At 37.9% G+C, this 22,691-nt stretch overlaps 2 protein-coding genes across 9 annotated transcripts in view; one reads left to right on the top strand and one right to left on the bottom strand.

Annotated features, from left to right (window-relative positions):
• The window catches only part of LOC139763184 (methyltransferase-like protein 27), a 97,260-nt gene extending 88,890 nt beyond the window's left edge, over positions 1–8,370 (top strand). The window contains exon 7 of the mRNA XM_071688908.1: positions 7,076–8,370. Coding sequence (XP_071545009.1) covers positions 7,076–7,147 — 72 coding nt within the window. The 3' untranslated portion in view covers positions 7,148–8,370. The remainder of the gene's footprint in view (positions 1–7,075) is intronic.
• Positions 1–22,691, bottom strand: part of LOC139763185 (NEDD8-conjugating enzyme UBE2F-like) — a 169,064-nt gene that overhangs the window by 118,884 nt on the left and 27,489 nt on the right. For 6 of the 8 annotated variants that reach the window (XM_071688911.1, XM_071688912.1, XM_071688910.1 and 3 more), the window contains one exon: positions 9,194–22,683. The exons of 1 other annotated variant lie outside the window; for it this stretch is intronic. In XM_071688911.1, coding sequence (XP_071545012.1) covers positions 22,567–22,683 — 117 coding nt within the window. In that variant the 3' untranslated portion in view covers positions 9,194–22,566. Of the gene's footprint in view, positions 1–9,193; positions 22,684–22,691 lie in introns of those variants that run through there. One more of the 8 variants, XR_011716054.1, reaches the window with a different exon arrangement.

Raw genomic sequence — 22,691 nt, 5'->3', positions numbered from 1 at the left:
CATCCTCTGCTACTTCTGAAACCACACTCCTCTTCCCCAATCTGATGCTCTGTACATGCCTTCACCTTCTCAATCAATACCCTCCCTTATAATTTCCCAGGAATACTCAACAAAGTTACACCTCTGTAGTTTGAACAATCACCTTTATCCCCTTTGCCTTTGTACAATGGCACTATTGCATTCTGCCAAGCTTCAGGCGCCTCACCATAATCCATACATACAGGAATATCCTTACCAACCAATCAACAACACAGTCACCCCCTATCTTAATAAATTCTACTGCAATACCTTCCAAACTCACTGCCTTGCTGGATTTCATTTTCCACAAAGCTTTCACTACCTCTTCTCTCTTACCCAAACCATTTTCCCTGCCCCTCTCAATTCGCACACCATCCCAATCAAAACACCCTATATCTGCCACTCTATCATCAAACACATTCAACAAACCTTCAAAATACTCACTCCATCTCCTTCTCACTTCATCACTACCTGTTATTACCGATGTTCCCACTTGTTCTCTTGTCTTACACATTATTCACCTCCTTCTAAAACATCTTTTTATCCTCCCTAAGGTTTAATGATACTCTCTCACCCCAACTCTCATTTGCCCTCTTTTTCAACCTTTGCACCTTTCTCTTGATATTCTCTCAGTCATTTGCAATCCTTCCTTGCAAGCATCATCCAACTGCCTCTCTTTTCTCTTTCACTAACAACCTTACTTCCTTATTCCATCACTCACTACCCTTTTTAATCTGCCCATCTCCCTTCTTTCTCATGCCACATGCATCTTTTGCACATGCCATCACTGCTTGCCTAAATACATCCCATTCCTCACTCACTCCCCTCATGTCATCTGCTCTCACCTTTTGCAATTCTACACTCAATCTTTCCTGGTACTTACTCTTACAATTGTAAGTCTCCTTTCCATGCTCACTCTCTCTCACCACTTTCTTCTCCCCAATATTTTCTCTTCTTTTTTTTGAAAACCTCTACAAATCTTGACCTCCACAAGATAGTGATCAGGCATCCCTCCAGCTGCCCCTCTCAGCACACTAACTTCCAAAAGTCTCTCTTTTACATGCCTATCAATTAATACAATATCCAATAATGCCTTTTGACCATTTCTCCTACTCACATACGTATACTTATGTATATCTCTCTTTTTAAACCAGGTATTCTTCTTGTAACAAATAGTAATCACATGCACACACACATACACACATACTGGGCATGGAAGCTTGCCAGGTGTTCATCCTCTCCTCTGGGCTGGTCGATTAATGTGCGGCTGGCTTAGGCTGGATTGTGCATACATACATAGGAGTAAGGATAGGATACAAATACATGTAGTTTAGAGAAGGGGCAACATTAGCATCGTATTCTCTCCCCATAACACACAAACAGTAACCATAAACACACTGGAAGAACAGCAGCAGGGCAGCAGAAATAAAGAGATAGTCTAAAGTCTTTTGTAAAAGTAAGGAGGGAGAACATTAAACAGTGGGGTCCAGAGATGAAGTTTTTCTCGGCTGCAGAATACTGAGGATTAGAAAGGGAGAAATATAGCAATAGGCCTTTCAAATGGCTTCTGTTTATACTGCCATGAAAGGCAGTCCATCCACAGCTCATTCACTAAAGAAGGCATGTAAGTAATATAACAAGTAACATGATAAAAACTTTAAGCAAGATTCATTTAGAAGGCAAAGAAAACATGAAAATAAGCTAACAGGCAAATGAAAGGAAGGGAACTTTTGGTTTGCAAACAAGGAAAATGTTTTTCTTCATTAGGAGCCTTAAGGAATTCAAGAATCATTCCTAGAATATGGGGAGCATTCTAAGACCATTAACCCTTAGGAAATAGGAAAGTGACAGTACTTATAAGCAGAAGTTTAGAGGAAAATCAGAGTGAAAATTTGACCTGATTTAGTGCAAACTGGCAACTGTCACCATGGCTGTAGAGATTCCCTTGTTTAGTTTTGAGCCAAAGTTAAATAAATCACTGTCCTTGAAAATCTTTGTGCCTTTAGTACAGCATAGGAACACCCCTATGTGAGAAAATCAAGTAAGATATAGCAAAACAGTCTGGCAACAAGTAATGGTTTGGAAAGGGTGGAGAAATTTTACCTTTATTGAATGAATCCTTGAAGTAAATTGAACACTATTCAAAGACTTTAGAGGAGCAAAAGAGAACCAAGTTACATGGTGAATCTGGAAAATTAATTGATTTTGAAAAGCCAGAGCAGAAAATAATAAATAAGCCACTAAGGTGACTTTAAGGGGCAACCAATAAATCCTGGACAGCCATATCTATTCCAGCTTTGAACAAATAATAACATGGAAGGAAACAGAAGGAAAAAATGGAAATGGAAAGTAAGAGAGGTGATGATAATTATGAATTTGAGAGATTCTTAAAGGAGTCAGTGGGTAGCTAGAGAGAGAACAGAGAATATGCCACCTGGAGGAAAAGGTGAACAGACTGAAGATATAGCTAGGTAACTTGATGACAAAATCACAGAACTGAGAGATGCTGTAACCTATGGGGAGCTTAATTAGACAAGGTATGGGATAACAGGCAAAGGTTTAGAGCTGATCCGAAGAATGAAGAAAAGCCCTAAACCTAAGGAACTGGAGCCAAGGAATGATAAAGTAAATAACTTTCTCCTGTCCCAACTCTTCTTCCTCTCCTCTAACCACCCTAATAAAAAAAAATGTCCCGAGGGATATATGATAACAAGAAGAGACAAAGAAGATATAGAAGTGGTAAAGGGTTTCTGAATACGGGTTAACATGGAATTCAAAGAGAGAGACATGGATGGCATCCTCAAACTGTACATAACTGGAAAAATCACAGTGGGAAGAAAGTGCACTATGGTTTTGATAGTCTACAGCCCTTTATGGAACTACAGTAACCCTGAGCAGATGTACATTAATAACAAAGAAGGAATGTCTACAATGGTGAGGGAGCAGCGAGACTCCCTTAATGAAGGTAGCAAATCACCGATACAGTAATATGGGACTTTAGCTACAGGAAAACAAGAAAACTTGGATGATCATGGAAATGGGGCGATATGAATATAAAAGTCCCTCTAATGTCTACAGGAGAACTTCCTTTAACTACACATCATAGACCCTACAGGAATGACACATCATCATTGCTTGACCTTGTCCTCACACAAAACAGCATGGATATAGGACATATCAGACATGAACCACCTTTGGGAAACAGTGACATGTAGTACTTGATTTTGACTATGTGGTGGAGAATACAAAATGAGGATTGCTGCTCGTGGTGTCTCAGCTAACATATGAAAAAAAGAAATGCACAGGGCCCTCAGAGGAAATACAGTCAAGAAAACTACATAGAGGTTATAATGTTCTTTAAGAAGGTAGACTGAGTTAAAAGAGTTTTGCAACAAGACCACAGACCAGTGCTATACAAAGTTCTGTGAAATGTACTACAGACTCAGGCCATTATTGCCACGGAATACTAAAGGAAGAGGAGGAATGAAATGGAAAGAAACATGGGTCAACATGAAATGTCAAAAAGCAAAAAACTCAAGGATATGCTATGGTACAAATATCATTGTAGTTGGCCAGCATTAGAAAGATACAGGAAGACAGGAAATGAGTATTGCAGGGTAAGGAAAGGGAAGCAAAAGGGTTTTGAGAAGAGTACTGTATACAGGCAAAAGACAACCCAAAACTTTTCCTTAAGTTCATCAGAAGCAAACTATTAGTTAAAGAATAACTAATTAGGTTAAGGGATTCAAAGGGAAGAACTCTCGAAGAAGTCTACAATATATGTGAGGAACCCATGAACAAATTCAAAAGTGCTTCCACAGTGGAGGATAATACTACTCCAGTATTAAAAAGGTGGGAGAGGGGAGAAGTCTTGGAAAGTATACATACTAGCAGAAATTAAATAATCAGACCATTCAAATACCTTGACTCCTACAAGGTACTTATATCTGATGAAGTCTTTCCATGTGTACTGAAGGACATCACTGATGCACTTCCTAGGCCTCTCAAAATTCTCTTCAGTAGGACATTACAGAAAGGGATAGATACAAAGATGCACAAAAAGGCAAATTTTGTGCTTGTCTTTAAGAAAGGAGACCAAGAAATTGCAATGAACTACAGGCCTGATTCACTGACAAGTGTTGTTCGTAAAACACTGGAAAATAAAAAAACATATGAATGATTACCTAGAATGATTACCTACAGAGGAGAAATTTCTTAAGTGGGAGACAATAGGGTTTTAAAGATAGAATGTCCTGTGTCATGAACCTGTTAGCCTTTTATGACAGTGTGAGCTTGGTCTTAGATGGATAAGTAAACTGAGTTCATAGATTGCTGGACTGACAGTGTACAGCATCTGAGGATAAATAAGAAGCTAGAGATACAGGCAGGAATAAGTGATAAACTCCTTTGCTTGGTTGAGGATTGCCTCTGTGGTAAGGAACAAAGGACACATTTCAGAGGCCCAGGATGTTAAGCACTTGGCTTGGAAATAATGACCCAGTGATTCCTCCAGTGTAATCCCCATGATTTTGCTAAACCAAAAAATGCCTGTGCAGAGATGTTATGGTGCTGATACAGGAGAATGTCATCCACTGCCAAGCAAAAGAAATGGATTTGCTGGCCCAAACCAAACCCTGTCTTCACCAGAAAGGATATTTGTTCTAACATAGGGAGAACAGAGTCCTCATGGGAGGTGCAAAGTATCTCCCAGCAGCGCTTCCTACAGTTGGATCCTTCCATACAAAGGAACCAGTGGGGTAGTTGCAGGAGAGATATATATGCTCACTGTAACACCTTTCAGTGAATCTATTTTGATGGCCTGCTCTACAGATGCAATTATCACCCTCAGAGCTCTCTGAGCTCTAGAAGGTCCTTGGTGGTATGATATCCATCAGGTTCCCAACCCTTGGGCCAAGGTCAAATTACCCCCCAGAGTTCATCTCATCAGACAGGCTGTTGCCTTCCATTAAGGCTATATCTTCCAGAACTCTTTCTCATGTGCTGAAAGCAGTCCCTCATTTTACTCCCAGTAAATACTCGTACCTCCTAAAAAAAGTCAACAAAGATCCTTGACTTTCCCAATGTGAGATCAACACCTCCACCGAAGACTTGTGACACCTTATCTGTGTTACTGCCATGAACTTCACATATTAACCTGGTAAACACCATTCTACTTACTGCACCCTTAGGTTCTAAGGTAACTGAAATCAACTGAGATGGAGAAACGAAAAAACTGAAAGATTCAAAATGCAATGTAGACAGAATCTGTTACAGATGTCCATAATACCCTCTTCTTCCTTAGTACGAGAAACAATTTTCCTAAAATTAATCTCCTATTCATCTTACGCAATGCTTTCACCAACTCTTCTCTTCTCTTTCCTTGATCTAGCCAGCCCACATACCTGTCACCCGATCAAGTACATTCAAAGTACTCACTCCATATTCTCTTGACTTCATATCTGTCTGTTATCACTTCCCCATTTTCTCCCTTCACTGGTTTTCTCACTTTCTCTCACAGACTTCCTAAACATTTTCTCATTCTTCCTGAAACTTGCTGATACTCACTCACCACAACTCTTATTCGCCCTCTTTTTAAGCCTCTGCTGCTTTCTTTTGTATATCTTCCAGTCATTCCATTCCTTCACAGTAAGAAATATCAATACACCTCTCTTTTTTCTTTCACTTGCAACTAAAAATCGTTGTCCCACCATATATCTTACATACCCACTAACCATATGCAACACACTTCTCTCCCACTTTTCAGGTGTTAACACTGTTTCCATAAATAACTCCAATTCCTTACCCACTGCCCTGGCTTCATTTACTCTCACCTTTAGCCATTCTACACTCAATCTCTCCTGATATCTCTTCACACATGCATCTTTCCCAAGTAGGTAAATGGAAGGGTCTTGAAGAGAAGGGCAGATGTGCAGTTTGTATAGATGAAGTGGACCTAAGGGATGAGTCAGCTGCTTGCTGATGATGCAGAGCTGGTGGCAGATTTGAGTGATAAACAGCAGAAATTGGTGTCTAAGCTTGGAAGAGTGTGTGAAATGGAGAAAATTTGAAGAAAGTGAAATGAAAGAGTGGACATGGCTATGAATGGATGGAACCAGGGGAGCTACAGGGAGTCATAAGGTGCATAAGGGGGATAATGTCTTGGGAGCAGTGAAGGTCTTGCAAGTGATTGAAGACTTACATGGGATTTTGTTGTGTAACCAAGACTGGTTGAAGATATCTTTATATATTGGCATTACATCTGGGCCAAAGAGTTTTATATGGAAATTTGATAAAGTGTCAAGTTCTGTTGCTAGGAAGTTCTTTCATGTTTCTATTGTGTTGCGAGTGCTTGTGGCAGTGAAGGGTGGGCGAGCAATTATTACAAGGTGGATTGTAAGCAGGTTTTTCGTGTCTGATTTTATTAGAGGTGTGATAGGCATGTGGCCAAATTTTGGGAATGCTTCATGAGTATGTCTGTGTATTCTTTGAGGGGAAGCATGTTATTGGGAGAATGTATTTGTGGGTTAAGTGAAATTCACGTGTATGAGATAGAATGGTTCAGGAGGTTTGGATTTTCTACATTGTTCATCAGAGTTAGTTGCTCTTGGTTTTGTGGTTCATAGTGTCGTAGAAAAAGTGCTAGCATGCTGTTTGCTTTTCAAGAATTAGGTTGGTAATGGTGTTGTTTGGAGTTTAGATTTGTTTTATGATTACTGATGAGTAATTTTGTCCCGAGCACATACTGGTGTGTGTTCTGAGACTCAACCTACAATTGCTAATTCAACACCTTCAACAAGGTGGCACTTTTGTCAAACAGATGGGTGTATGACCTTCCCATCCCAGAAAAGCCCACTTTACCCAGCTCTTACAAAGACTGCAGCTTTGAAGTTATGGGAGATTCATAAAAGAGGCTGGTCTTCACCACAGTTTGAAAAATGTCAATTTTTTGACTTTACAATGTTCCTTTAAAAAAAACATTTCATACAATTGTCTTATCACTAGAATCTAACTTTGGATGCTCTGATCAAAGTAAATATATTGTCATTTTCCTTTGCAGGAGACAAAGAAAGTGGTCAGGAACTACGCCTTCGGTAAAGATGGAGTGATCTTTATATGTCGTGTCCTCTGACCAAGTGACCTTCCTCCCAAGTTATACATTATAAGATCTACAGCATTTTTAAGCAAGGAAAAGACCAATATATATTTTCCCTTAGTTTCTATCTCCAAACTCTGTTATCATATTCAGTTTGGGTCAAAAGGATAGCAGCACGTGTTAATTGCCAAGAAAAAATATTTACTAACAATAGAAAATTACAGTAGCCATTACCCTTTTTAATGTTAAGTACACATAACTAACTTTTAGGATGAATGTAGTTATCGTTTGAATGCTTAATAGTTAAGGGCATAAAAGCTGATGCGTACTGCAAAAATGTAAAATGAGGAAAAGAATATGTCTCACATCATGTCTAAGGCTTCCAAGTTTTTAAAGTATATTTAAAAAGATTGGTAATTGTCAGAAGATAGACTTTGTAATATACACACATAAGGATTGGTACAGGGAACATCTGACAGTCTGATCCTTGCCAATTTGAACATGAGCTTAAATATTTTCGGATAAAATTACTGAAATTATGGAGCCTGTGCATACATGACTGATAAGTCACGCGGTCCTAGCTCCCTTACCCAGACCTGATCACTGTACACAATGTATGTTATTTCAGTAATGCTGAAAAGAAAGCACCTTCATCACTTCCTTAGTGAATGACATGCATACAATTTACCCTACTGTTTTTGTGGTAGTGGGGTTTTTTATTCCAAAGTGGGGCCTCAGTTAATTTGATCTCTTGGTTAATTCGACAACCTTCTCCCATTACAATGAATTGATCAGGGTTCACTGTATTGCAAAGCAGAAAGAGACAATACACTGTAACAAACTTGCAGGGACTGCTACACCTTTATTGATGAAAAACAGATTGTAACATACACTTGAAACAACTTGTACTTCTCAACTAGTAAGGTAAAGGAACTATTACTGACACAAGAAGATTGGTACTTCAAGAAATGTTAAACTGATCAAGTCATATGAGGGAGAGTCTCTAAGATGATCAGTTCCCTTGCAGGGGAATATTAGGTCTTGATTTAATTTGGTGGATTCTCCTGCCTTGGATCTGTACCTCTATGCTTTCTTCTGGATGTAATGGACCACAGTCTACTGAACATTGTAGTTTTTAAGATACCAACATTGTATGGTAGAAGTCCAAGTTATACAACCTATGTGTATAGTAAGCAGAGCATATTAAAGCATGAGACTTAACTGTAGTACAGACAGGATGAATAAAACTATTTCATCAATGACATTTTAGTCATGAAAATCCTTTCTCAAAATATTTCATACTGAAAATTTACCATTTGTGTAGGCCAAACTTTTACTGCTGTAGGGGAGGAGAGCATTCTGTCTACCTACATAACATTCCTTGAAGCTAATTCTTTTACAATTATGGTCTAAGAAATTTCTAGCATCCTTATTTTCTCTTTAGAAATCTACCCTTCCATATTCAGTGTGTCCCTTTCAAATTCTATCTTCACTAACCTGATAATGTTTGGTTGAATGATATACCTTCTATCTCTTTATAAGCATCTCATCTTATCCAAAAGCTTCTCTTTAACTCACAGGTACTCAACCAAACTGTGTATGTGCACCTAACATGTTGGAGCATATATCTTCGACTGAATACAAAAATGATGTGATGTTGAATGGATAAACCTTCTACAAGACAGGTTAAATGTAAGATGTGAAAAACAATTATTATGCAGGCAGCAATTGTTTATTTACAATTTAACAGCTGGGGAGTCCAGTAACCACCACAGATTAAGTGTTATAACTTTTTGAAGGTAAAGCTGATACTAATGAAGTTAATGAACTATTAATCAAATAAGCCGATACAAATAATCTGTGTTTCACCTCAACATATTCACATACTGTATACACAGATATGGATAAAATGAATGAAGACAGGTTGGACTATTTGAATACTGTCTCAGTGCAGCTCCATCAATCAGTTCTAAACCATTCCACTAATTCGTTTAATGTTGACATTAAAAAAACATCTTATTTCATCATATAAAAACTGAAAATAAGAAAAGGGCAACAAAGTGAGAGGCAATACAAACTATGTTTATCAATATTGTGTTTACTGTATATATAAACAAAACAGGCATAACATAAAACAATCACATAACAATCCCACAAGAGTTGTATTAAGAAACTATATTTTTCTTTTAGCTATATGTTTACTTTGTTAATTAAAATACTTTACTAATATAATTTCTATGTAAAAGTCATTACTGTACTTGCTTTTAAAACAGATGTCATGAGAAAGTTGAAATAAAAAAAAAGTCAAACAATGGTCGCTTATCAAAAACACATCACAAAATGACACACAATCACTTTTCTCTTTACCAGAGGAGTAGAAGCAATCTCGTGCAGTCAGAACATGGATGTATGTTATGTCCAATTTTGTACCACATTTAGTATACATATAAAAGAGTTTCAGTTACTGTTAATCAAGTACAGCAAATTGATCACACTACAAAAAAGTCAGCTATCCAGTAATATTCATTAGTATTCACATCTTTCGTATGACCTTCAGTGGAAACATGAACATTCGTGGTTCCCAATGCAAAATGTTATTAAAAAGACAAATTTATACACTTGTTTTGTTAGGTGAACCCAAATCTCCTTAAAGCCCAGAAAACAGTCACCTACATTCAATTATCATTAATGTTAGGATCTCAAGAACTGATAAAAAATATATAATAAAACTAAAAAACTGCTTTCTGTGCTCATAGCACACTGGCTGAAACCACTAATCATAAATTTTGAACGTTAAACAAGGATGCCATCTAAAAATATCACAAAGATGTCTAAGGATAATGATCAAATCTTGCAGAGGGAGTAGAGAAAGAATATACACTGTCACAGCAATCAGTTCAATTAAAAATTAATACTAGCTGCATCAACCAGGCCTTCGATTAATTCGATGTGAAATCAAAATGCATGTTTGAAATATATGGTCAGGTTGCAAAGTCATACCCAGCCCAACTATAAGTGATACTTCTGTCTGTCTCTCATATCTAAAAAAAAATGTAGTTAACTTTTGTGTTTATAATAAAGCAATGGAACTCATTGGAGGTACACATGTAAAATTGCAATCAAGAATCCCTGGACACTTTGATGATGTTACCAAGCCTCAGCAACAAAGTATAGTACCAGCAGTTTACTATATCTATCATGAAGCTTGCTATCTATCTATCTTTATCTCTGACACCTGTTCCAATTGGAACTCCCTCAAAAGGATGGCCACGGCAGCTGAATCCCCACAACTAAAGAACTCCAATGCTGCTTCTCAGCCTTTACTACATGACGCTTAACAGGCCACTGGCAGTGTTTGCAGAGGCTCCTACCTAATGTTCCAAATGACTACTCCTATCTAATGCTCCTACCTACTACTTCTACTTAATGTTTCTACCTAATGCTCCTGCCTAAAATGTTCCAATCTACTACTTCTATCTACTGCTCCTACCATTTTGCCAAAAAGCAGGGCTAGTTAGTTGTTTTCATAGCTTTTACACTGGCATGATGACAAAGTACCTTATAAAGCTTCTCAAATATCTTTCCATACAATCAACTTAAAGAAAAATCATAGCCTCAAGAAGGCACAGTCTGGTAACACCAGACTTTCCAATCAAACTAAATATATGTATGTATTTTTTTCATACTTGACTGACACTTCCCGCGCTACCAAAGTGGTGCCAGGAACAGACGAAGAAGCTTGCATAGTTTTACACTAAATTTCTGTGATAACTCATGAAAATAGAGTATATTCCACAGGATCTAGTGCTACAATACATATTTTTTATCCATTTTATCACAAAATATGAGTGTATAAAAAACAAGCTTATCAACACTACAAAATCTTGGGAAAAATGCACCAATCATATATTTGATAAAGATTACAGAAGATATAGGATAAGGAGCACATACACAACTTAGGGTACTGTGTCAAAGTGTACTATAAAGAACAGGTACTGAAGAAAAGTGAGTGAAAAGGCTTCCTCTTTCTACCATACTGCAACTTAGCCAAAGTGATAAGAGTAACAGTACTAAATGTACAGTATCTATTGTTGACACAAGCATACTATGGAAAATCATCCAGCTGTTTTCTAAGTGAAATTACACAGAAAATTCAAGTCTTGACCATATTTTGATTTAAAGTGGCTATTAGTAATCATACTTTCTACAATATATTGGAAAAGAGTAACCACTTTTGTGCTGAGATGGTAATAAGACATGGTTTGGGATGCAAATTTATTACAAATAATTGATGAAGGGGAAAAAGCATGTTCCTCAACAAAATCCTATATGCATAACAGATTCTCTGATTGGTTGCCTTGCATATCAAAAACAAAACTTTTTCACTTTGCTTAATTTTTCTAAGGCTTCCACTACATTACATGAACTTAGTCCATAATGACCTTTTACTACCTATCTTCCCTCTTTCTCCTTCACTACAAAAAGAAAATAATCATAAGGTCCATCAAAAACATTTTTTTTTTTTGCCATAATTGTAAGAATACAGCATATATCAGCAGACTGCCCTATCACAACTAACAGTTTTATGATTTTTTACATCATAAAAATCTATTCTTAAACAAATATATATGGAATGCATTCATAACTTTATGTCCAAGATTCTGCCTTGATCTAGGAACAATTTATTTTCAGACATTCACTGTTTCCTGCATGGGCAAGGGAGCATTAGTAGCAGGTGTGTGGATATATGATATTAAGTACATTCAGAAAATTCAGGCCAGTCACGTCAAAAATTAGCTTTGTGTATGAAGTATGTGTGTCGCATTTCAATGGATGAATAAAGAAAAGTGGATTTTATCGCATTTTTCTTTTCTAAATCATACTCTAACGATGTTATCATATCTAACTCTACTCATACCTGTCAAACGAAATAAAATACCTGGCCTTAAATTTTTTCAACAACTCTAGCCCCCTCCCATCCAAAAACTGCAAGATCAATCACCATTTCTAACCCCTCCTAACCAAAGCATTATGTAACAAATCACCAGTTTCCTTGCAAAAATAAACAGCTCATCCCTTGCTAACTCTTCCTCAGTTTACATTCACAGGTATGCCCCATCTCCAGCAAACATCAAACTGTCAAAATATATATATATATATATATGCACATCATGGGTAACCTGGCAATCACATAACAACAGCCTCACCAAACCCAATCTTAAGCTCCATTCCATAAGACCTACACTCATCCCAAAAAAACACTCCCAAGGCATGTGACGGTTATAATGCCTCACCTGCACTGTGAGCACCACCCATCTCTATCTCGTGTTATAAAAAAATATAACACAAGACCCCTCAAGCCTGAGATGTACTTTCGACACTAAACACCTACTCCTTCACTGTCCTGCACTCACCTGACAAAGACAAACATATCACCATACTACTTGATCTGTGATACCACCTAGTGGATGCAGATGACTTCCTGAGCAAATGAAAACTACCTCTAAAGCAGATTCATATGATCCAAAGTGAAGTGCCTAAGGACTGGGAAAATGCCAGTATAATACTCTTATAAAATGAACAGGAGACAAAAGCGAAGGCTTGAATCACACCTGATAAACTGTAAGGGACAATGGTGATGGAGAGGGTGTTAATATGTATAGAATATCTAACTGGGGAAGAATAATGTGGTTTCAGGATTGAAAGAAGGAATAAGGACGTAGTGTGGGCTTTGAATAATCTGTGAGAGAAATACATGGTGGAAGGGAATGAACTGTATTTAGCATTCATGGACCTGAAGAAAGCATATGATAGGGTTGACAGGGAGTCTTTAAGGAAGATGCTATGGGGTAAATGAAAAGTTACTAAATGCAATGAAGAGTTTTCACTGGGAGACAAAGGCATATGTGAGTAAGAAGGGAGGAGGGTGAAGGGTTCCAAGTAGACCTTCATCAAGGATATATGATATCACCATGGTTGTCTAAGTAGTAGTACAGCCTGTTTGAGAGAGCTGACTAGGGTGTGCTGAAGTGGTATGGACATATGGGGAGGATGAGCAAAGAAAGACCGACTAAGAGGATGTATGTATCAAAACTGGAGGAAGGGAGGGGTGGTGAAAGACTGAAGATTTAGAAGAATGGAACAAAGCAGGCTTTGGGATATTGAGGCGTATGCATTTAGGTGAGAGGAATGAGCTGAATCAATATGGTATATAAGAGATGTGCTGCTACTGAACTAAACCAATGCACATCAAGCAGTTAAGATAAACCATGGAACAGTCTGTGGGGTTTGGCCATGGATAGTATGAGCTTTTCAGTAGACAGTACGTGACAGTGGATGTGTGCAAGTGAGGCCATTGTATATTTGTCCTTGATGGTACCTTGTTATGGCAGAAGAAGCAATTAGGCCCTATATAATGTAATGGTGGAGGGATGGGTGGTGAACAGAGTATAGAAGGGAAAGTGAAACTTGTATAGGGATAGGGAGTGTGGTTCCACATGGATGTATGGCTGGTAGGGTGGTATTAAAGACTTGAGTTACAAGAGTGAGCCTTTTGATTGTATATAATTTGTCAGTGCTCTGTTAGTTGGAATGGAGGATCTTTGGGTATAGGTTCCTAAAGTGTGTGGCAATGATATGCTATTTATTCTAATTTGGAGGTCATAAGTCAATTATGGAGTGGAGTGGTCTGGATGGGAAGGGTTGTTGAGTGCTGTTGCAAAAAACTGACTGCCAAGCATTACTGAGTGTTGAGTGCAAAGCATATCATGGTGTGATCGTACTGGGAAGAACCTTGTTTTGTTGTGTAGCTGCTTGGCTGCCGGTGATTATCTCTAACATGATGGATGACCTGGTAAAGCATAGTTTAAGGTATAGCAGAAAAACTGTTCATGGAGAATGATAAGACTTTTTCTTGTCCAAGTCTAATAATATTTGGTGCTCTGAGGGCATCTAGTTTACATGAATTTACATGAGAAAGACAGACAACAGGAGGCCTGATTGGTCTACAACCGAGTTGTCTGGTAAAAGAAAGAAAAAAGGAGTTTAACTTGATAAAAAATATAATTCTGCTCATAAGTCTTTTAAGCTAACACTAACTCCCTGCTACTACATATTAGCCTTCTAGTGTCCTTATTACCACTGTCACTGGTAGTTTATTTCTGGTGTTTTTCTCAGGGATAAAGGTGAGTGTTCAAATTATAGAGGTACAAATTTGTTGAGGATTCCTGGGAAATTATATGGGAGGTTATTGATTGAGAGGGTTAAGACATGTACAGAGCGTCAGATCGGGGAAGAGCAGTGTGGTTTCAGAAGTGGTAAAAGATGTGTTAATCAGATGTTTGCTTTGAAGAATGTACATGAGAAATACTTAGAAAAAAAAATGGATTTGTATGTAGCATTTATAGATCTGGAGAAGGCATATGATAAGAGTTGACAGAGATGCTCTTTGGAATGTATTAAGAGTATATGTGTGGGAGAGTTGCTAGAAGCAGTGAAAAGTTTTTATCAAGGTTGTAAGGCATGTGCACAAGTAGGAAGAGAGGAAAGTGAGTGGTTCCCAGTGAATGTTGGTTTGCAGCTGAGGTGCATGATGTCTCCATGGTTGTTTAATTTGTTTATGGATGGGGTTGTTTGGGAGGTGAATGCAACAGTTTTGGAGAGAGGGGCAAGTATGCAGTCTGTTGTGGATAAGAGGCCTTGGGAAGTGAGTCAGTTGATGCTCGCTGATGATACAGCACTGGTGGCTGATTAGGGTGAGAAACTGCAGAAGCTGATGACTGAGTTTGGTAAAGTGTGTGAAAGAAGAAAGCTGAGAGTAAATGTGAATAAGAACAAGGTTATTAGGTTCAGTAGGGTTGAGGGACAAGTCTAGTGGGAGGTAAGTTTGAATGGAGAAAAACTGGAGGAAGTGAAGTGTTTTAGATATTTGGGAGTGGATTTAGTAGTGGATGGAACCATGGAAGTGGTAGTGAGTCACAGGGTGGGGGAAGGGGCAAAGGTTCTGGGAGCATTGAAGAATGTGTGGAAGGCGAGAACGTTATCTCAGAGAGCAAAAATAGGTCTGTTTGAAGGAACAGTGGTTCCAACAATGTCGTATGGTTGAAAGGTGTGGGATATAGATAGGGTTACGCGGAGGAGGGAGGATATATTGGAAATGAGATGTTTGAGGACATTATGAGGTGTGAGGTGGTTTGATCAAGTAAGTAATGAAAGGGTAAGAGAGATGTGTGGTAATAAAAGAAGTGTGGTTTAGAAAGCAGAAGAGGGTGTATTGAAATGGTTGGGTCACATGGAGAGAATGAGAGGAAATATTGACAAAGAGGATATACGTGGCAGAGGTGGAGGGAACAAGAAGTGGGAGACCAAATTGGAGATAGACGGATGGAGTGAAAAAGATTTTGAGTGATTGGGGCCTGAACATACATGAGGGTGAGAGGCATGCAAGGAATAGAGTGAATTGGAATGATGTGGTATACCTGGGTTGACGTGCTGTCAATGGATTGAACCAGGGCATGTGAAGCTTCTGGGATAAACCATGGAAAGTTTTGTGGGGCCTAGGTGTGGAAAGGGAGCTGTGGTTTCTGTGCATTACACATGACAGTTAGAGACTGAGTGCGAACGAATGTGGCCTTTTTTGTCTTTCCCTAGTGCTACCTTGTGTGGGGGGGGATTTCATGTGTAGCAGGGTGGCAATGGGAATGGATGAAGGCAGCAAGTATGAATATGTACTTGTGTATATAATTATATGTCTGTGCATGTATATGTATGTATACATTGAAATGTAAAGGTATGTATATGTGCCTGTGAGGGCATGTATGTATATACATGTGTATGTGGGCGGGTTGGGCCATTCTTTCGTCTGTTTCCTCGCCCTACCTTGCTAACGCGGGAGACAGTGACAAAGTATAATAAATATAATAGTATTTGTCTAAACGACTTTTGAAAGTATTTATAGTCTTAACATTCACTATGCCCGACAGTAACTTACTGCAGTGCTAAACACACCAAGAGGAAAAGAAGCTTTTTCCCCCATCTGTACTATACCTTTTAGCCTTGAGCTTTATTTCATTTGTCCTGGTAACCATATTTTCTTGCATTTTGCAAAGATGTTTGTGATTTACTTTACTGAACTTGTTCAGAAGTTTGGACACTTGGATTAAGTTGCTGCAAAGTCTACGTTTTTTAAGGGAAAAGAGATATAATTGTAAAGCCTCTCTTTGTATGCCAGATTTCTAATGGACGGGATAAATTTTGCCAGGAGTCTTCGTACTTGCTCTAATTTTTCCTCATCTTTTTTCCATAGTTTGGGGACCAAAACTGGACTGTATATTATCAGAGAATTATAAAAAGTGAGAATTGTTTCTGGTGTCTTGTACTCTATGTTCCTGGCTATGAAACTGAACATTTGGTTTCCTTTTTCACTTGCTACTTGATACTGTTTACTGTATTTCATATTGTTGCTCATGACACCTATTCTTTTCTTCATTTACTTTGAGTTTCTGAGTAGTTTGTATATGTAACGTATATTCTTGTCTCCAAAGGGCATGACTTTACAATTGTCTACAGTAAACTTCATTTGTCATCTCTCTAACCACTCCGCTAGTAAGTTAAGATCTCTTCGAGTCATTTTGCCATCCCGCTTGTTTCAGCTCTACCTCCTAATTTTATATCGCCTCCAAATTTGGAGATCTTAGCTATGAAACCAAGTTCTTGGTCATTAATGTATATTAATAAAAGAACTGGGCCCAGGACCAACCCCTGTGGCACACCACTTGTTACAGCTAGCAAACCTGAGACTTCACTGTTTAATACTCTACATCAGACAGTACTTTTTCGTCCTAATTCAGTTAAATAACATCAAAAAATTCCAGCAAAATTGTCAGGCAGGATCTTCTATTGCAGGAACTGTGTTGGTTGTCCGATACAATTTTGTGATCTACAAATGTAACAGCTTTATCTCATATTATTTTTCCATCGTTTTACCTATCACTGACTTAAGGCTAATTGGGTGGTATTTTAAGGCACACTATTTGTCTCCTTTTTTATATATAGGAGTAACATTTGCTAGTTTCCAGATACTGGGCACCTGACCATCTGACAGAGATTTGTTGAATATTTTTATGGGGTATATCAGCTGTCTCCTGACCTCTTTTAAAAATCTTGGAGCTAAGTTATCTGGGCCTTTGGATTTGCTAGGATTTAATTGGTACAGGTATTTAAGTACTTCAGAGCTCTTTATTTCTCTAACCTTCAACTCTTCTTCATCAAATCCTTTAACTCACTGGTTGTGGTATTCGAGATTTTTCTTCAATTGTGAAAACAGAATTAAAGGATTAATCTAATATGGTAGCCATTTCCTTGTCATCAGTAGTTAGTGTCATGTTCATTTCATAATGGTCCAATTCCTTCTTTTACTGTCTTCCTTTGTCTTACATATTTGAAGAATTCCTTAGGATTATTCTTAACTTTCAAAGAAACTTTTTTCTTCCTTGCATTTACTCTGTCTCATGACCTTCTTACACTCTCTTTTTTTCTTCCTTGCATTTACTCTGTCTCATGACCTTCTTACACTCTCTTTGGATTCTGATTAATTCCTGGTGATTGTCATCGAATCACATCGCTTTTGTGTTGATGCTTAAAATGTGGGGAGCCAATGTCCTGTGTGCCATTTGTGATGCTCAGAAAGTAGATGCTGAGTTCAGTATGAGAATTTGGCCATTCAAGATGACGAGAGGGTGCAATTTGGGTTCTTCTCAGTCTGGGGTTAAAAGGGTGACTGAAGACTTCTATGAAGATGTAGACATTTTGTTTTGAGCGAGTCACTGTTTCACATTCGTAATGTAGCATTTCATCTTTTATAATGTCTCTATGGTGTCAGAATGCTGTGATACAACTGTAAGGATATCTGGATATGAGAGGACCTTCCTAATGTGGTCTGACTGAAAGTGATGGGAGGTCATGTTGGTAGAGACAAAAGGGTGGGAGAAAGAACTGCTCCTTGGAGAACTTCGCTGTGCAGCTCTGAATTTCAGAGGTGAAGCTATTGTGAGTGATTCTAGCTCAATAGCCTGCTATAAAGTTGGCAAACTACTTTTTGTCACTGTTATGGAGGGAAGTGTAAAGTATCTCATATGTGAGAATGTCAGTACACTATTAAATGTTTTGTTGATGTCTATTGCTAACAATACTGTGCATGATAAGGGCTTGTGGTTCCTTGAAGCCATCCTGGATATGATGTGTAGGGTCTGTATGTGTTGTGGTGGAGGAGTATTTGGGTCTAAAGCCATGTTGTGTACGATTGTGGTACATTTTCTTCAATCTGCTGTGGATTAGTTTTTCAAAGAGTTTAGATACTAAAGACAAAAGTGACAAAGGGTGCTAAATGGGGTTTGAGTTGGATGGTTTCAAGACTAGTACCATGTTAGCAAGTTTTCATGTGTTACAGATTTTGTTGTGCAGCTAGTAGATGAAAATATTTCTGTGTTTGGATTGCAACTGGACCAAAGAGTTTTATATGAAAGTCTGATATGTTGGTCCAGGTCTGTTACAGGAGAATTCTCTCAGACTTCAATTGCATTTCTTGTATCAGTGAAAGTAAAGTGTAGGTGAGCTCGATCCCATGCATACCAGACTCTCCTGCATGTTCAGACCCAAATCACTTAAAAGCTTCTTTCACTTTATCCTTACAACTCCTTCCGTGGTTTCTCTTTTCTCAATGTGTATACTCTCTTAGTCATCCTCTCCACATATCCAAACCATTTTGGGACACCTCTTTCAGCTCTCTCATATATACTCGTCTTATTGCCAAACCACTCTCTTACCTCATCAATTCGTACTCAATCAACCATCCTCACACAACATCCTATCTTTAAACATTTCATTTCAAATACATCCAGCCTTTTCCATGCTATTTTATCTAAGGCTCATAACCCTGCATCAGTTAAACACTGTCCAGGATACTCATACCCATCTTTGCCCTTACAAAAAGCAATTTCTCTTTCCACACCATTCTTAATGCACCCAGGACTTTAACCCCATCCACCCTTTGGTTTACATCAGCTCCCATGGTTCCATCCAATGCCCAGGTATCTAAAACATTCCACTTCACACCAAAAGATTCAAAGGCACCCTCAAACCAACCTGTCTTTCCAATGTTAAACATAATAACCTTACTTTTATTCATATTAACTCTAACGTTTCTCCTTTTATATACTCTCCAAAACTCAGAAATGAGTAGCTACAGTTTTTCACAAAAATCTGCACATAGAGCTACACCATCACCAAACAAAGCACTTCATTGGTTGTTAAGTTGCACTCCTCTGACCCAGTAGCTCTGTTATTTCTGCCTCACCCATACATGGACTGCTGGCATTCTGTCTACAAACATCCAATCTCTCTTTTGTTACACATAACACTTGACAACACTTAACTTGCTTGCAAAACTCATTCTTTGTAATTCTAGGTTTTCTTGCAACTAGCACTATGCGTTAGCCCTGTCCTTTGGCAAAATGGTAGGAGCAAGATATAGAAACAGTAGGTAAGAACATTAGGCAGCAACACTAAGTAGAAACATTAAGCAGAAGTAGTAAGAAGGAACATCAGGTAGGAGCATTGGTAGAAATAGTAAGTTGGAACAATAGCTAAGAACATTAGAGAGATGTAGTCAATAACAACATTTGATAGGAGCCTCTGGAAACACTGCACTGAAGTTGCCCCCTATCAGAGTGTCCTGTTATGGGTAGCCACTAAAGGCTAAGAAGCAGCACTGAAGTTCAATAGTTATGGCAACTCTTTTGCTTTGGCCATCCCCCTGAGGGAATTTCTGGGGGAATGGGCATCAGAGATATAGACACAGATATTCTGAATATTTTTACATGTTTACATGAGGATCAAATGAATAAGTCACAGAATATAGTGTATCCCCTCAATCAGAAAATCTATAGTATCCACCAAGAAATACTGAAATCTCACGGCTATAAATCACCTTTAGTTTCTGACATATGTGCTTCATTTCTCATAAACAGTCCACTAACTATGACAAAAGCACGTTACACAAAAGAGTGGTGCTTATCCTCTTGAGAGCTAATGGGGATGTTCTGTAAAACATGCTGTGATTAGCTAAGTCAAAATAGCTCAGCACACTGTTACCATGTGGAGTACTCTGCTTTCAGTGCCAAAATTTGGTCTAAATTATGTAAATCATCATGAATTCCAATATAATTAAGATTATCAATCTACTTAATAGCAGAAAATACTATTTCTTCAACTCCACAGTGCGTTCAATACAAATCTTGCTCAACCACAAGTATAATGTTACAGCAAGACTCATTCTATTTCTAAAGGATCTATCAATACAAACTGATTGATCAAATATAGTACAATAATTCTATACTCTAACCAACTGGCAAATCTACTCAATCACACACCAGCTGGAGTTAGGGGCCTCTATGATGCATTGTATAAAATGAAATACAGCATAGTTCATGTTACTGGGTGTATGTGCTAAGTATTTGAGTTAGGCTTTTGGGTACAATTATGCATATACTGGTATATATGCATGAAAATACAAGTACATCATGGTTGAGCATTAATATGAGATAAGGAAAGCTGAGATACACGTTAATACCATCCTTGTTAATGCGTGCTTTGTGTTTGTGTGGTAAATGAGGGTTAGGGATCAAAGGTAAGAAAATACACATGAAAATGCCCTATAACCAAATTAGACTATGAAAACAACCAATCTTCCAGTCAAGACCATGTTAATACAATTAAAGTTTGCTTTGACTCAAATTTTGTGTGCAGTTTTTCAATTTTGGATGGCATTAATGCATTTTGTGTACGTTTAAAATTTTTGGGGGGTATTTTCCAGTTGGGAGAGCATTAACACATTCTCTAATCTGTATTAACTCAAATATTGGGTCTATTATCCAACTGGGCCCTTACAAACACATTTCTGCCCAATAGTAAAGCAAATTTTGGGTGTAATTTTGGGTAACATATTAAGAAAAATTAACATAAACATTTTACTGCAAGACCCTTCAGCATTCATAATGTATGCTAATATGCAAGGAATGTGCATGTACAATAAATACTCATTCCAGTACACATGTACAAGGTCAACATGTGGCTTGAAAACCATTCTGTAAATCCTTGGAGCTGCTTGAACAACCAAGATTAACATGGACTGACACACCTCTGAATCCAATTACCACAAATAATCAAGATTCATCTTTATAGTATTAATCAGTATGAGACACAAATGTTGTAGTTTCAGTATGAGATTTTGGGTGACGAAAGCCAACAAATAAACTAATCAATCATTAGCTTTCACTTGACTATACCAAGCCAATCAAAGAGAGGCTGAACCAATGTGGCACGCAAAGAAAGGGTACCACACATTGAGTCAGAGCAAAAAGAAAAGACTTTGCTAATACCTACATATTATCTCTTGAAATTGATAAAGTGGATAAAATCTGGATTTTTTGCTGGCAACTGTTTTCGTCTAGATTTTGAAGAGTCACCCAGAAACATCGAACAGTCTCAATGCTTTCTGGTTGTTTGCCAATTCTGATTGCCCTAGAAGTGGATAATTTTTCTTTGATGCATTCTAATTAACTTATTAATAAGCTGTTTACTTCTTTACATAAAAATAATTACTAAGTGTTTCTAAAGTGCCCAGGGAATCTGATGACTATTGCATATGAGTAAAAGCACAGCACACATACTTACATGCCCTCACTTAGTACATGTAAGCATGATATTTTGGTTGTTCCCCATGTTTAAGTTAGTTTCTCATATAGTTTTTGTGGCAGCCATGGCACTCTATGTCTGTATTAATGCACCTCACTAAACATGTAGGCATGTTCCATATTTCATTCAAACACTGTGGTAATGTTAATTTTTCAGGTACTGTTTGTGGCAGGCAGAAAACCTGGTGTAGGATAAAACATGGCAATCCAGTCATCCTGATACTTGTAATGTTTGTTTACCTGCATGTTAATTTACAAGAACTGAGACAAGAGATTAACTTTCATCTTGGATATCAAGACATGTCATTCAAAGATGTCTGATAAAAACTCAAGTTTGTTATTCAACAGGAAAAGTAAATAAGGATGAAAATTAACAGCTTCTAACTAATTGAGCAGTAATGAAAAAACTGTACTCCTTGCCTGAAATATGCAGTTAACATGTGATGTCCTCAACCTCATATTAAGTGATGCGCTAAGTGAAATATGTGTCATTTCAAAGTAATGCCCCAATTTGTTGTAGCAGCCTCTGCTGCAAGGAAGAAACACCGACAGCCTATATCAAAATCTAAAGACTAATGTGGCTTATCAGTATCGTATCTGAAGAGCTAAACTGTAAAAAATGTTAGTTTATGACTTAACAGGAAAGGGAAATGCACTAGTAATAATAAGGAGTATTTACAAACATTCTAAAATGTACCAAACCCCTCATCGCTTTGTGTATTTATCAATATATTCCCTAACTTTCCGTCTAAAAGATTCCTTGTCTCGTTGATAATGCTCAGCAGCTTCGATGTTCAGAGGGTCATCAAAGTTTAAGAGGTCCTAAAAGG

The sequence above is a fragment of the Panulirus ornatus genome, chromosome 46 (assembly GCF_036320965.1).
Source record: "Panulirus ornatus isolate Po-2019 chromosome 46, ASM3632096v1, whole genome shotgun sequence".
In the NCBI taxonomy this organism is placed as follows: Eukaryota; Metazoa; Arthropoda; class Malacostraca; order Decapoda; family Palinuridae; genus Panulirus; species Panulirus ornatus.
This window is presented reverse-complemented; position numbering and strand designations above follow the sequence as displayed.